Genomic DNA, 14,464 nt, shown 5'->3' with positions numbered 1-14,464 from the left:
TGATCCATATTGCACATTTTGTTGACTAACCATTGCATTGCAACTACATGCCTATTAATTCTCATTTGAGTATTACTAGAGTGTCTGCTTAATATCTGTTGATACTCCTTCAACAGACATTTAACTGACTATAAGAAACTTTACAAGTACATGTCAACTTACACTAACCCTCACCTAACAGTCTACATATAATCAAATGACAGTTAGTTGCCAGGTAGATGCAATGTAAATTAGGGACCATCAAAATAAAGTGAAAACAAATATTTTTTTAATAAAACAGTCATGCACTTTCTTGTAAACAGTGGTTCCTAAAGTGGGGGATTTTATATATATATATATATATATATATATATATATATATATATATATATATATATATATATATATATATATATATATATATAAATAAAATTTGCAACCCCTGGGGTGATTACGCTATAATAAAAAAATAATAAAATTTGTTTACCTTGAAAAGTAAGTTGAAACCTGATGAACTTTATAAATTTATTTAATGTAAAGACATATGTTGTCGTGACTATTTATAAATGTTTAATAATTATTGTTTTTTTATTTTATTATTATTTATTTTATCAAAATATTCATTATTATTATTATTAATACTTTTACAGTTTACTTAATACAATTTCTTATTAAATTATGAAGTTATCTAATTGTTTTTATATTAATCTTGCCATGAAATAGCCTTAAGTGTCTAATGTGACAATAAATAAACAATCAAACAAGCTTGCTTATAGAAACTGCATTTTGATTTAATTCAATTCAATTCAATTCACCTTTATTTGTGTAGCGCTTATACAATGTAGATTGTGTCAAAGCAGCTTAACATAAAAGGTCATAGTAAATAGGAACAGTGTAGTTCAGTTTGTAGTGTTTAAGTTCAGTTCAGTTGAGCTCAGTTCAGTGTGGTTTAATAATCACTACTGAGAGTCCAAACACTGAAGAGAAAATCCAACGATGCGCAGCTCTACAGATCCCAAACCATGCAAGCCAGTGGCGACAGCGGAGAGGGAAAAAAAACTTCACTAATGGCGGAAGTGAAGAAAAAAAAACCTTGAGAGAAACCAGGCTCAGTTGGGCACGACCATTTTAATTTCTCCGCTGGCCAAACGTCTTGTGTAGAGCTGCAGTCTCAGTGGCGGAGGCTGGAAGCTGGCCTCAGCGAAGACGCGTCTGTCTCTGGAGCGTCACAGGAATCATTTAAGTGTTTTTCGATATGTAGACTAGAAAAAAAGACATCCTATAAGGAAAGCATTTTATTATTTTTATTATTGTTGTTATTATTATTATTAATTAATTAATTAATTAATTATTCATTCATTCATTCATTTATTTATTTTCAAGTGAATTGCTTTGACATCAAAAAGTTGTTTTCAGGAGTGTAGAAACTGATTACAGTGATTAATTTATTTCTTGGAAGTACATGCAATGCATCTAACACGATAAGGAATATTTATTAAGAGCATAAATCATATTCGTTTTGATTTCTTGACTTTTATTTCATGCAAATATGTCCTCTAAGTGCTACGAGACACTTGATGTACCTCTTCCTTAATGCTTCGCGCATCTGGAGTCTAAAAATCCAGCAATCTGTTCAAGTGAGAAGCGGATGGGGATGTTTGTGTTCTGGAAGCCAGAAAAATATGTAGGCTGTCGCAGTAGGCCAAGCTTGTAATAAAGTCACCCCTCGGCAGCCCATAATAATAACAGTTTGGCTGGGACCTGTGGATAAGGGGTTGCGACCGCATCCGCTATACGACAGTCCCTAAAACAGACAACCACAAACCGTTGTGGTGAATCCTCTGGAATGAACATCACTGTTTACTGCTGAATTACACAAAATGGAGGAGACGTGTGCAAGATGTTTCCTCCAGTCTTTTGACTCTGGAAAATACAAACAAGCGTGATTCAGCAGTGCGTTCGGTGTAGGATGTTTGCTTTTTTTAATTTGACAAACCTGTTTTAAGGGCAACAATAATGCAAAAAATAGCTTTTAATAAGGGGTTTAAACTAGGGCTGCACAATATATCTTTTCAGCATCGATATCGCAATGTGCTAATCTCCAATAGCCACATAACAGGATCTGCAATGTTGAGTTGGGATAATAATAACCAGGAATTACAGTTTAATCCTAATAGAGTGAAAGATTATTTTATTTTTTATTTTTTGGGGGTTTCACCTTTTTATTAGACAGGACAGTAGAGAATCTTGACAGGAAAGTGTGGGGAGTAGAGAGAGGGGAAGGATCGACATAGGATCGCGAGGCATAATCGAACTCGGGTCGCCGTGAGCACCGGAGTGCATTTGTCGACGCACTAACCACTACACCACTGGCGCCGACAGAGTGAAAGATTTTTATTTGGATGTATTTTTAAGACCCATGACTAAGATATATAAGCGAATTTAAACCAAGAAATTCTAAAGTTTATAGCTGTAACAAAGATTAATTTTATTTGTTTATACAATGAACACAATACAGTGTTATTTTACAGTTGATTTAACATACAGCAGCAAAAATAAGTATCGAAAACGTCACCATTTTTCTCAGAAAACATATTTCTAAAGGTGCTGCTGCTGTTCACCAGATGTTGATAGCTACCAAAGAAATACATATGTGCAAAGAAAACAAATCTAATTAGTTTACAAATGAAATTATGTGTATTAGAATGGAATGACACAGGGAAAAAGTATTTAACACATGAAGAAAGGTAGGTGTAGAAAGGCAGTGAAAGCCCAGACAGCAGCTGAAATCTCTCAGTAGTTCTTCAGCAACCGTCTGCCCTTCATCAGTGTAAATTAATATCAGCAGCTTCAGTCCAACATCTACATTAGCAGGAGGATGAAGATGAAACCAGGGTGGAGATTTCAGCGAGACAGCGACCCAATACACAGCCAAGGAGACTCTCAAAGGCTTTCAGAGAAAGAAAATAAAGCTGTAGAATGGCCCAGCCAATCACCCGACTCAAATCCAATAGAGAATACAAAATAAAGCTCAGATTTGATAGACGAGACCCACAGAACCATCAAGATTTTGACACTCTGTTGAAGTCTGTGATAAACTCACACCTGAGCAATGCATGTGACTTCAATTTCCATATAAGATGCGTCTGTAAGCTGTCATCACCAAAAAAGGCTTTTTTTTTTTTTTAAGAAGTATTAAATACGTTTCAGTAGTTCAGCACTTTCTCCTTGTTTCACAACTCATTTTTCATATATTATTTTATTGTTTTGTTTTATTTTTATGTTTGTATTGTTTGGGTTTTTACCAAAATCTGGTTGCATTCCATGTCAACAGCTCCTTTTAGAAATATTATTCACAGGAAATAACAAGATGTATTCAATACTTGTTCAACCAGAAAAACAAAACATTGCAATGTCAGTTTTTATCCAATATCGTGCAGCCCTTGTTTAAACACAGTTGTGTGGCAACAGTGAGTGAATATAGCCAGCCTCTAATGGTAAAACGTAATTAAATTGTATATTATTAAATATAAATAAATATAAATAAATTTTATATTATTAATTACTTATATTCGTTATTCTGACTTCAACTGTATGTAAAAGCATTACCATGAAATTATATGCTAGCATGTCACATACAAGCTTTTCAAGTTTTAGTTTGCGGTCATGTGATGTTTTCCAATAAATCAAGTTAAAATGTACTTATTATTTACTTGTTGCAACTGTTTTCTTGTAAGCCGGCGGAAACTGTGCTTAGCTGCTACAGTTTATAGCAAAACAAATTTTCTGCTGAGTGCCAGCAGAGCTCCACTTTACTGATAGACATGTCAGCCAACTGGCCGTCATCTATGTGGAAAATTAAAGCAAGGATGCATCCGTTTTTTTTTTTTCTGTTTCATTCACTCTGTTTCGTTTATTTTACACAATCTATGCAATTTCTGTGATTAGTGGTTTGTCATTTAGCTAAGATTTTCACCTAAGCCTACAGTTGAAGTCAGAATTGTCAGGCCCCCTGTATATTTAATGGAGAGAAGATTTTTTTCAACATAGTACTTTTTTTTATTGTGTTTTTGACAAAAAAGTAAAGTACAGTACATTACAGGTATTCAATGACAAAGGTTTTTTTTTTTTTTTTTTTGCAATCTACATAGGAACAAATTTACATAATAAAATTATAAAGAGAAAAATAAATAGATTAAAATAATAATAATAATAATAAAATAATCTTAATAAAAAACAACATACTTTTTTCAACATACTTCTAAACGTATAACTTTAATAGCTATTTTCTAATAACTGATTTCTTTTGTCTTTGCCATGATGACAGTACATAATATTTGACAAGATGTTTTTCAAGATGCTCATATTCAGATTAAAGTGCAATTTAAGTAAGTTAACTAGGTTAATTAGGCAAATCATTGTATAATGATGTTTTGTAATGTAGAAAGTAAAAAAAAAATTGCTTAAAGCTGCAGTATGTAAGTTTGACACCCAGTGGTTAAATTAGGTATTGCACTCCTGGATCAAAACAAATGCAAGCGCATGTTGCCAGATTGAGGACAGGAGCAAGTAATTTAAATCGTGTTCTAAATGAAAGCAACAACACCCAATAGGAGGAATATTTTCCATATTAAAAGGAGTTTTGTCCTAACTAACACCTCGAATTGATATAGTAGAAACGGTTTCTATTTCTCACAGGTGAACAACAGAAAACTGACAATAATCACCTCAGGTACACCTCATGTGCTTTACTCAGTGTTAAATGCTAATAATGTGAGTTTGAATGGCATTTTACATGACATTTATTGCCGTATACTGAAAGCAGCAGCAGATAGTTCACCACTTTTTAGGTCTTGAACATAAAATAAACCATTTGAACTAAACTTTAGAACTAAACACATATGAGTGATTCAGCATCTACATTTAATAATGTTAAAGAGGTTTAATATGTATTAATTAGATTATAAACCTTACCACTTCGTGAGTGAGTGCATATTCTGTGCTTCTGAATGCCTGAAATTTAAATTTCTGTCGTGTTTCGTCTGGAGCGAACTGCTAAATTGTCAAATTGATTGGAATTTTTTTTTTCTTCTCATCAACAACAGTAGATCATATTTGCTCTTGAAGTTCAGGTTTTGTTTGCCTGTCGTCCCCTGATTCTTAAAAACCAATCTGTTTTTTGTTTTCTCCGCAGGATTTTGAGCAACAATAAAATCCAGGAACTTCTGAATGGCTCTTTTGTTGGTTTATCATCACTGGAACGACTGTAAGTTCAAACCGTGTTGCTTTTCTCTCCGTTTATTTGTTCTAGATGTGATTATAGACATTTATAAATATTTCCTTTCAGTTTTGTCTGAGAACTCCACAAGTCACTTTCTTATTAGAGCATGATGGATCTTGGTAAAATTGCAAGAAAAAGAAGTCACTGGATTCATTTGAATTAGGGGTGTAATGGATCACGGTTGATTGGTGATTCATACGGATCACAACCCACGGTTTGGAACATACATGACCTGCGGATGTTAACGAGAAACGAAAGATTACCGATTGTACCGATTGGTATCAAATTCCAGTATCGTGACAACACTAGTCTGTAGTGCATTTAGTTATTGATTAAGAACGTTTGGCATTTTCAGTCATCATGCAGTAGGCATTCTTCATCTTCTCATCATTGACATGCAGTCTAAACAGTCTATGAATCATTGCACGTAAAGATTTTGGGCATCTTCTCGGATACTTTTAATGCTTATTAATAATGCAGTGGTATTAATAATGCAGCAGCCAGGTCTTGAGGTTGTTCAGTACGATTTAATTTCTAGGTGTGATTTGATTGGACGGGAATCACATGATTTTTCTACTCAGCCAATCCCCATAGACAAGAAAAAATAGTGGCTGGAGGTTGAAGGAAAATAGTGGAGTTAAAGTACCAATACAGCACTAAAAATGTACTCAATTCCTGAGAAAACCTACTCAATTACATTAATTTGAGTATTTATACTGTGTTACTTTACGCCACTGTTTATACATGTCTTAAGATGCATTGTTGACTATCACAAGTAGACATCACTAAATAGTGTTAAACTAGTCTAAGACATTTTGACCTCATCCACTTTTAAACCCTTCCAGAGGTAGTTGGATGTGTTATTTGGTATTTGATCGGGTTGCTTTTGTTGTGAAAACTCTCATGTGGTCAAATGCATTCTTACAGTCACAAAAAACCACATACTCTCGGCCTGCTGACCGAACACTTGATCATTAAGGGATGTGTTTAAAGTGCACTAAAATAAGGGATTCATACTGGCTTTACACTGGCTCGCTTTCCTGCTCACTCAGAAATGTAGTATGGGTTTGATCATTTAATAGTCAAAAAGCCATAGATCTGCCACTGATAGAACATGTGCTGTTGAACAATATAATAGGGTTGTCACAATACTGGAATTCGTTACCGAAATTTTAAGAACGTAAATTTTCCGCTAACATTTGAGCGCTGTCGAGCACGCTCTTAAACAGCGATGATTTGCCGCTGTGTTCACGTGCTCAGCAGAAATGACTGTGGGACACTGGAGCGTTTCAAAGTCGCGTCAATCAGCTGGTTTGTGTATAAGCTAACATACGAGCGTTCTGCTGATGAATCGTGGCTTTAAAATGCTCCAGTGTCCCTGTATCCGTGGTTACACTCAGTAAACAGCGGTGAGTTCGGTGAACCGATGACCTTCACGGCCAATCACAGTCATTTCTGTTGAGCACGTGAACACAATGGCAAATAATGCGGATAATTTATTAAAATAGAAGTTTCAATTTCAAAGTACGAGTTGATTTCAAAATACATTTTAGTACACATCCATTTTTTTTCTCCTAAATATTTTTATATATAAATATTGTTTTTATATTTACATTTTTTTATTTAATTTTAAATAAAATTTAATAAATGTATTTAAAATTAAATTAAATATAACATAATTTTACTTTGTTTAATTATAAATTGAATTTAAATTTAATAATTTTATATTTAATTTTAACAGTATATTTATAATTAATTATTTAAAAAAATGTTTATATATTTATTTATTTATTTATTTTATTTTAGTTTTTTATATTATTATTATTATTTTTATTTTATTTTTTTAGTTTTTTTATTTGTTTAATTATTTAAAAAAATTATTTTAAAAATTGTTTATATATATATATATATATATATATATATATATATATATATATATATATATATATATATTTGTTTATTTATTTTTTTATTTATTTTTTTATTTATTTTTTTATTTTTTATTTTATTCATTTATTTTTATTTTGTTTATTTTTATTTTATTTTATTTTTTTATATTATTATTATTTTATTTTTTTATTTTATTATTATTTTTATTTTCTTTTTGTTTTTTTTATTTGTTTTTTATTTATTATTAAGAATTTCTTCAACGTCTAAAAATCTCGTCCCAGTCTCGTCTCATGGGATGTGTCGGTGATGATTCCAAATTATTCTGAAGTGGACAATGTACTAATGTTTTCACTCAGAAAAGAGAGCCTGATTTCGGTGTTGCAGGAGCTCATGCTAAGGGGGCTGGTCAAGTGAAAGTTAATTATAGCTGTTGCCTTAGGAGAGCGCAATTGTCTGGTCCGGGCATCGGTTTACCGCTCTACTTCCATTAGGGACTCGTTGTCACTCACCGAAGCAGTGCTGGTCAAGCGCTGGACCTCAAGGCTAAATTTAGAGGCTGTACATTGAAATGCCAAATTTAGCGGTGCCATTTATATGTGCACTTTCCTCTGTACTGCTTTCTTGACTATACATGACCTAGATTTTTCACTCAACAGCCACTACCGATAGATGCGTTCACGACATATCACATAACCTGTTTCTTTCAGAGAGCTGCTGAATAAAAGGACTGATACAATACGCTTGTTGTAGAAGGTTTTATTGAATGCATTGATTTGTTTGCGAATTCTTTTAAGATGCACCAGTGGGTTTGAATCGGAAAACAATGAAGTAGCACATTATTTTGTGCTTTCCTTATGCACATAATTGCTTTTGTGAGAAATTATTATATATATACATTTCTAAACATATTTTTCAAGATACTAGTATTCAGCTAAAAGTGCAATTTAAATGCTTAACTAGATTAATTGGGTTAACCGGGCATGTTAGGGTAAATTAGTCAAGTCCTTGTGTAACAATGGTTTATTCTGTTAACAATCGAAAGTAAATATTGCTTAAGAGGGCTAATAATATTGACCTTAAAATGGTTTTAAAAAATTAAAAACTGCTTTTATTCTTGCTGAAATAAAACAAATAAGACTTGCTCCAGGGGAAAAAATATTCTAGGAAATACTGTGAAAAAATTACTGTGAAATACTGGAATACTCGCCTCCATGTGATCTGGGAATCATCTCAGCCAACAAAGAAACAAATAGACGCTCAGCTTGCGTTTTGCTTGAATGCAAAAGAAATTGATGTGGGTAACAGTTGTGATTGTAGCTGAACCCTGCGTTCCAGCAGCCAGTAGAGCTTGTCGTCTTGAGTAATGTACAAGTAACTGAAAGCTAACAACTTGAGCGTTTCAGCCAGTTGCAAAGACTCAATCTGTGCATAATTCTGTGTATAATGCCAGAGAATTCTTCACTCTTCTTATGTTGGGGAAAACGATACAGTTGAGGGAATAATAAGCTAAACCCTTGTCTTTATAACACATTGGAAGTGTAAACATCTTTGATCTTCACACACTTTGAAAGCCTGAGGAATTTATCTTGCAGTCTCTTGACGGGTTTTTCTGCGTCTGGGCTTTTCAGCGGATGGCACAGTTACCTTCCAGTGCTGCTCCCTGTGTGCCTTCTCTGGCTTTTCTGTTTTCGTGCTCTCTCTCATACCACGATCCCTTCAGCGCAGAGCAGAGCGCTGCTTTTGTCATTCTAATGAATCGAGTTGAAGCCAGAGATGTCAGCAGTCTGATTCACACTTTATATTCTATGCACTGTGACTCTTTGTCTCTGTGTTGGTGTGTATTTGTGCATTCTTGAAGAATTGGTGAAATACTTTTCGTTCGCACGCCTGATATAGCTAAAAGTCCCGTGAAGTAAATTTTTTAGATATTAGATTCAGTCTGTTAGTTTCAAAGATATCTATAATCTAGTGTGCTACGAAATTCGCGTTTAGAAGAAATAAACCTTACAGTTTGTCTCTTCTGCCTTTCGATCAACAGTTATTATTTTTTTTACATCACCTCATACTTTAGTTTCTCATCAAATCTCTTTCTCAGTTGAGATTACGTCAAACATCGAATAGAAATGCACATTTCAAAGCACTTTGCTGGACTTTTAAAAGCAGTGTGCTATTTTGGCCTCTAGAGGGTGTGTATTTACAACAAACAAATGCATAGTTGGATGATGACATGACTGAGTGCGCGCGAGGTAGACAGAGTGTGTGCACGCGCGAGGTAGACTGAATGTGCGCGCGTGTGCGAGAGAGACTGAATCCGCGTAGTAGTATTATAAACGTAGTAGTATAACATAGTAGTATTAATAATAGTAACGTTGATAGCCTCTTGGTCTCTGTCTTACGGACACTCAGGGCCCTATCAAACACCCGGTGCAATAAGGCGCAAGACGTGTTGGGAAAAATGTGTTTCTATTTTCAGACCAGCGCAACAGTAATTTTCCCGCTTTGCGCCATGTATAAATAGCTAATCCATTTGTGCTGCTTTGTGGACTCATGGGTGTGTCGGTCTAAAAAAGAGGCGTGTTAAGGCGCATTGTTGGTGCGTTGCTATTTTGAGGAACTAAAATAGACTTCGCAATAGACCAGCTGAAAGCAGGTCTAAAGTTCAGTGCAGAGCACTTTAGTTGTGCGCATTGAACGCGTACACATTGCTTAAAACATGCAGGATGTACAGCAATACGCAAATATATTTACGAATGAAAAACAATTAAAGGATTGTAATATTTTTTAAATAGTTTTCTACATAAATATAAAAACCAATGCCTTCATGCCTTCATCTCAGGGGGCTTTTTCAGTTTATTCGTGACTATTTGTATTTGGATAATATTATTATTATTATTAGCAGTATTATTTATTATATGCATATTTATATTTGTTTTAATAAAACAAGCTTAGATTTATCCACCTGTCAGGTTTTAGACCATATGGAGCATAAGAATAGGACGAGTAATTGGATATAACTCAGTTTTTTGACCACACATTATTATTGTTAATTTATTTGTTTGCTGGAAATTAGAACTGAGTTTAGAAATAGTTTTGAAACAAATCTTTGCGCTTAAACTAAAATAATTATGTAGGCTAATGGATGTCTTCAGTGAAGTGCGTCCAACACTGTTTCCTAATGCACGAAAGGCTGATTGGAGGAGGCTCGTTCTTTATCCTTGCGCTGCAGTGTTAGTGTTTTCTCACTAGTGAAGTCTTCAGTTTTTCCACTTTTTCCACTTACGCCATGTTAATTGCAAATGCGCCATGGCTCGACACAACTGACTCTTTAAGGGAATAGAAGATGAGACTCTGAGTGGTTTAATGCACATTATGCTCCAAAACACCTATAGCTCATTAAAAGAATAAGCTCAACCCTGTTAGACCATGCGCTGCGGCGCAGAGCTTATTTTTCGCTTTAGACTTTGCGCCTAGATCGTAGGGCTGGACAATAATTTAATTGGGTAATTACATACACAAATATAAATAGACAGATGGAACCCTTAAAGGGCGTTCAAGATGAAAAGCAACCAGAATTATGAATATACTCAAACAACTCTTTTCTATTGCAAATACAAATGTAGCCTATAATGTTTTTTATTTATTTTATTTATTTTTTTTTTTATTGTAATTATAAATCTTTTTTTTTTTTTGTTTTTTTTATGATCTGGATGTCATAATTGTAAGATTTTAGTATTATTTCGATTGTTAGATATTCAGCATATACAAAGAAAAAAACCTAACGAACTATCTCTATATATTATATTAAAATAATCGTTTTATTTAATTGATAGTTTATTTCACATTTCTTGCTAAATACAAATAAAAAGTGAACATGATTTTTTTTTTTGCAGTTTTTATTTTTTAAAAAAGTAGTAAAAGCCTGGAGGTATTATAGATTTTGCAAATTCAGTTTGTGGGTACAGACATCCATTGTGTGCTTTCTTGGCAGTTTTTTCCTGGCTTTTTAATATTATCTATATCGATATCGGAATTATACCGTATCGACTGAAATTAAGAAATATTTAGTAATATAAATTTTTGCCATATCGTCCAGCCCTTTTAGATCGTTAAAATAGAGCCCTCAGTCTCTCTCTTGCGCTTCAACACTCGGCCACACTCGTGCGCACACTCTGTCAACCTCAATCGCAATCAGTCTCTCTCGCGCACACAATCAGTCTACCTCGCGCGCATTGTCTCTCTGCATTTGCTTGACTTTTGTCCATGGTGCCTCATAAACAGCAACGACTGGGGAAGTGGGGATAAAGATAATAAGGCCCCGTCTGATTGGTCAAATTTAGATAAACAACAAGTGCATAAAATAATTCATAAAACATGTCCGCAATATCTATATTGCATACAGTATTATCGTAATAAAGATAATTTTGCAATATATTGTGCACCCCTAATTTATCTTCACTTTAGCTTGACAGAACTTCAGATTTCAGATGTTCATTACACTGAACTCACATGACTTCCAGTGACTAGCTGCTTTTATGCTTCTTGATTTATTTCTTTAATTCTGAAATATAGCTTCAGGCAAGGACTGTCATGATAAATACTTTGTTGTCCGATATAATGTCATGGAAGTTAATGCGATAAGTGATGTTATCGTCGGTTTAAGACCAGTTTATGCCACCAATTATAATGATTACACAGCAGCATTGCAATTGCATAATAACATTAAGGTTATTTAGATTCTGTAATTTAGTAATTAAAAAGTAAATGTCGAAAGACTTTGACAGCAGTAATATAGAATGTAAGTGTGCTTGTAAAATGGCTTTATTGTTATTTGTGAATATGCAATCAGAGCAAATGTTTTTACATAAAAATTATGAGACAAGCAAAAAATATTAAGCTCATGTAATTGTTATTGTGGTTATTATGACAGGCTTGGGAATGGCCATGTGCCAGAAAATTAATACCAAAATTTGACAACACACAAGTTATGAAATTGTCACTTTTGATGGTCTGTCTTGAAGATTCTGAAGAGCACTGAGATCATTGAATGTGCCGTTTTCCCCCTTTTCCCCCTCAGTCCCCCTACTCTTGTGCAAAGTTTATGCGCAGAGCTACAGAGACGTGTGTTTGTCTTTCCACTCCAGAGATCTGCCCACTGTGACCTACAGCTCCACCAGCTCTTTCTTTCTACAAATATTTCTCACAGAGAGAAGAGGCTTTCGCATGTGCTATTCATGTACTTTCTCACTACCAGTGAAAAAAGCCAAATTCAAATTCACCTCCAGAGTAAAAGCGTTTTTGCTAAATAAAGGGATTTTTATTTTTTTAATTTGGCACTTCCATCATTGTTTCTCATGCAATAATAAACTCTGTCGTAGCAAACATTACAGCCATGTGCCCAATCAGATGCGTCTATTGTGCCTAGCCTTTTTTACTGTTGGTTGCTAGGTTACCAATAATACAGTCAGCCCCTCTAACAACTTAATGGAAAAGCAATTTTCTTTCTTTCTTTCTTTCTTTCTTTCTTTCTTTCTTTCTTTCTTTCTTTCTTCAACTCCTTCCTTCTTTAGCCACTCTAACAACTTAATGGAAAAGGACCTTATTTGCTTCCTTCCTTCCTTTCCATCTGTCCTTCCTTCCATTTTTTTTCTTTCTCTCCATATTTTTCTTTCTTTCTTTTCTTTCTTTCTTTCTTTCTTTCTTTCTTGCTTTCGTTCCTTCTCTTTCTTTCTTGCTTTCCTTTCTTTAGTTCCTTCTTTCTTTCTTGCTTTCCTTTCTTTAGTTCTTTCTTTCTTTCTGGCTTTCCTTTCTTTCGTTCCTTCTCTTTCTTCTTTCTTTCAGGCTTTCCTTTCTTTCGTTCCTTCTCTTTCTTTCTTTCTTTCTTGCTTTCCTTTCTTTCGTTCCTTCTTTCTTTCTTTCTTTCTTTCTTTCTTCTTTTTTTCTTTCCTTTCGTTCTTTCTCTTTCTTTCTATCTTTCTTGCTTTCCTTTCTTTTGTTCCTTTTCTTTCTTTCTTTCGTTCTTTCGTTCCTTCTCTTTCTTTCTTTCTTTCTTTCTTTCTTTCTTTCGTTCCTTGCTACTTTACATTTTTCTTTCCACCATTGCTTCCTATTTTTCTTTTCTTCCTTCCTTCTTTCTGTCCCTCCTTCTTTCCTTTCTACCTACCTTCCTTTTTTCCTTCCTTCTTCATCTACTCTAGCATCTTAATGGAAAAGGGCCTAATTTGTGTATGTCTTCCTTTTATCCTTCCTTCCTTCCTTCTTTTTTTCCTTCCCTTTTTTTCAAACTTTTCACCTTTTTGTTTATTTTTGTCTTCTTTCCTTCCGCCCTTCTTTCTTTCCGTCCTACCTTCCTTCTTTCAGTCAGTCTTTCTTTCCTTTTTTCTTGTTTTCTGTCTTTCCTTCCTTGCTGTCCTTTCTACTTTACTTTCTTTTTTGCAAACTTTCCACCCTTTTTGTTTATTTCTGTCTTCATTCCTTCCTACTTCCCATCCTTCTTTTTCTTTCTTTCCGTCCATTCTTCCTTCGTTTTTCCCTTCTTTCTTTTCATCCTACCTACCTTCTTTCCATCCTTCTTTCCTTCCTTCCTTCTTTCTGTCCTTCCTTCCTTCCTTGCTTTTTCAGCCACTCTAACAACTTAATAGAAAAGTACCTAATTTTTTTTTTTTTTTTTTTTTTTTTTTTTTTTTTTGTGAAATTTTGAAGTGTTGCTTCACGTTAGATTGATAACCTGGCTATTGGCATCACCTCACTCACCTTCTCTCTCTATTTTACCCTGTTTTGTGATCCTCAATTCCACCCTCAAACCACAAGCAGCTCAACATCAAAAGCGGCTTGCGATTAGTCAGGATCCTGTTTTGATCAGGACGAGCTGACTAGGGCAGGTGTGGGCTCAGGTAGCCTTTCAACTCATCCGCCCTTTCTCTTATGTTGCATTCTGGGATTTTTTTTGCACATTTAGTCACCAGTGGTGGTCCCAAAATATGCATTGGACTTCTGCTGCAGCCGTTTTCCAGTGGTCACTCTTAGATTACGGTACAGCAGTTTTTTGTAATTGATGTATAATACAATGTACATCAGGATATTATTGAATTGCCTAAATTGAATTACAGCGCTTGAAGAAGCTCCAATCCGCATGTTATGTTACACTGCGAAATGAGAGATTTATTATGGGGTGCCCTTCGCTTCAGCTTGTCAAAGCATCAAAAGAGTTGCGTGTTTTTCCCCACCGGCGTGTTTTCTGAGTTTTGAATAACCTGTTATTATGGGGTTGGGTTGGCGCAGTTTAGCTTGTGTTTGAAATTAACCCAAGGCCTTTTT

At 34.4% G+C, this 14,464-nt stretch overlaps 1 protein-coding gene across 1 annotated transcript in view; it reads left to right on the top strand.

Annotated features, from left to right (window-relative positions):
* LOC130232484 (adhesion G protein-coupled receptor A3) overlaps positions 1-14,464 on the top strand; it is a 79,965-nt gene that overhangs the window by 16,359 nt on the left and 49,142 nt on the right. Inside the window, exon 2 of the mRNA XM_056462422.1 lies at positions 5,174-5,245. Within this exon, the coding sequence (XP_056318397.1) occupies positions 5,174-5,245 (72 nt within the window). The remainder of the gene's footprint in view (positions 1-5,173; positions 5,246-14,464) is intronic.

This window comes from Danio aesculapii, chromosome 7 (assembly GCF_903798145.1).
Source record: "Danio aesculapii chromosome 7, fDanAes4.1, whole genome shotgun sequence".
NCBI lineage: Eukaryota > Metazoa > Chordata > Actinopteri > Cypriniformes > Danionidae > Danio > Danio aesculapii.
Note: the sequence above shows the minus strand (reverse complement) of the source record. Positions and strands in the feature narration are given on the sequence as shown.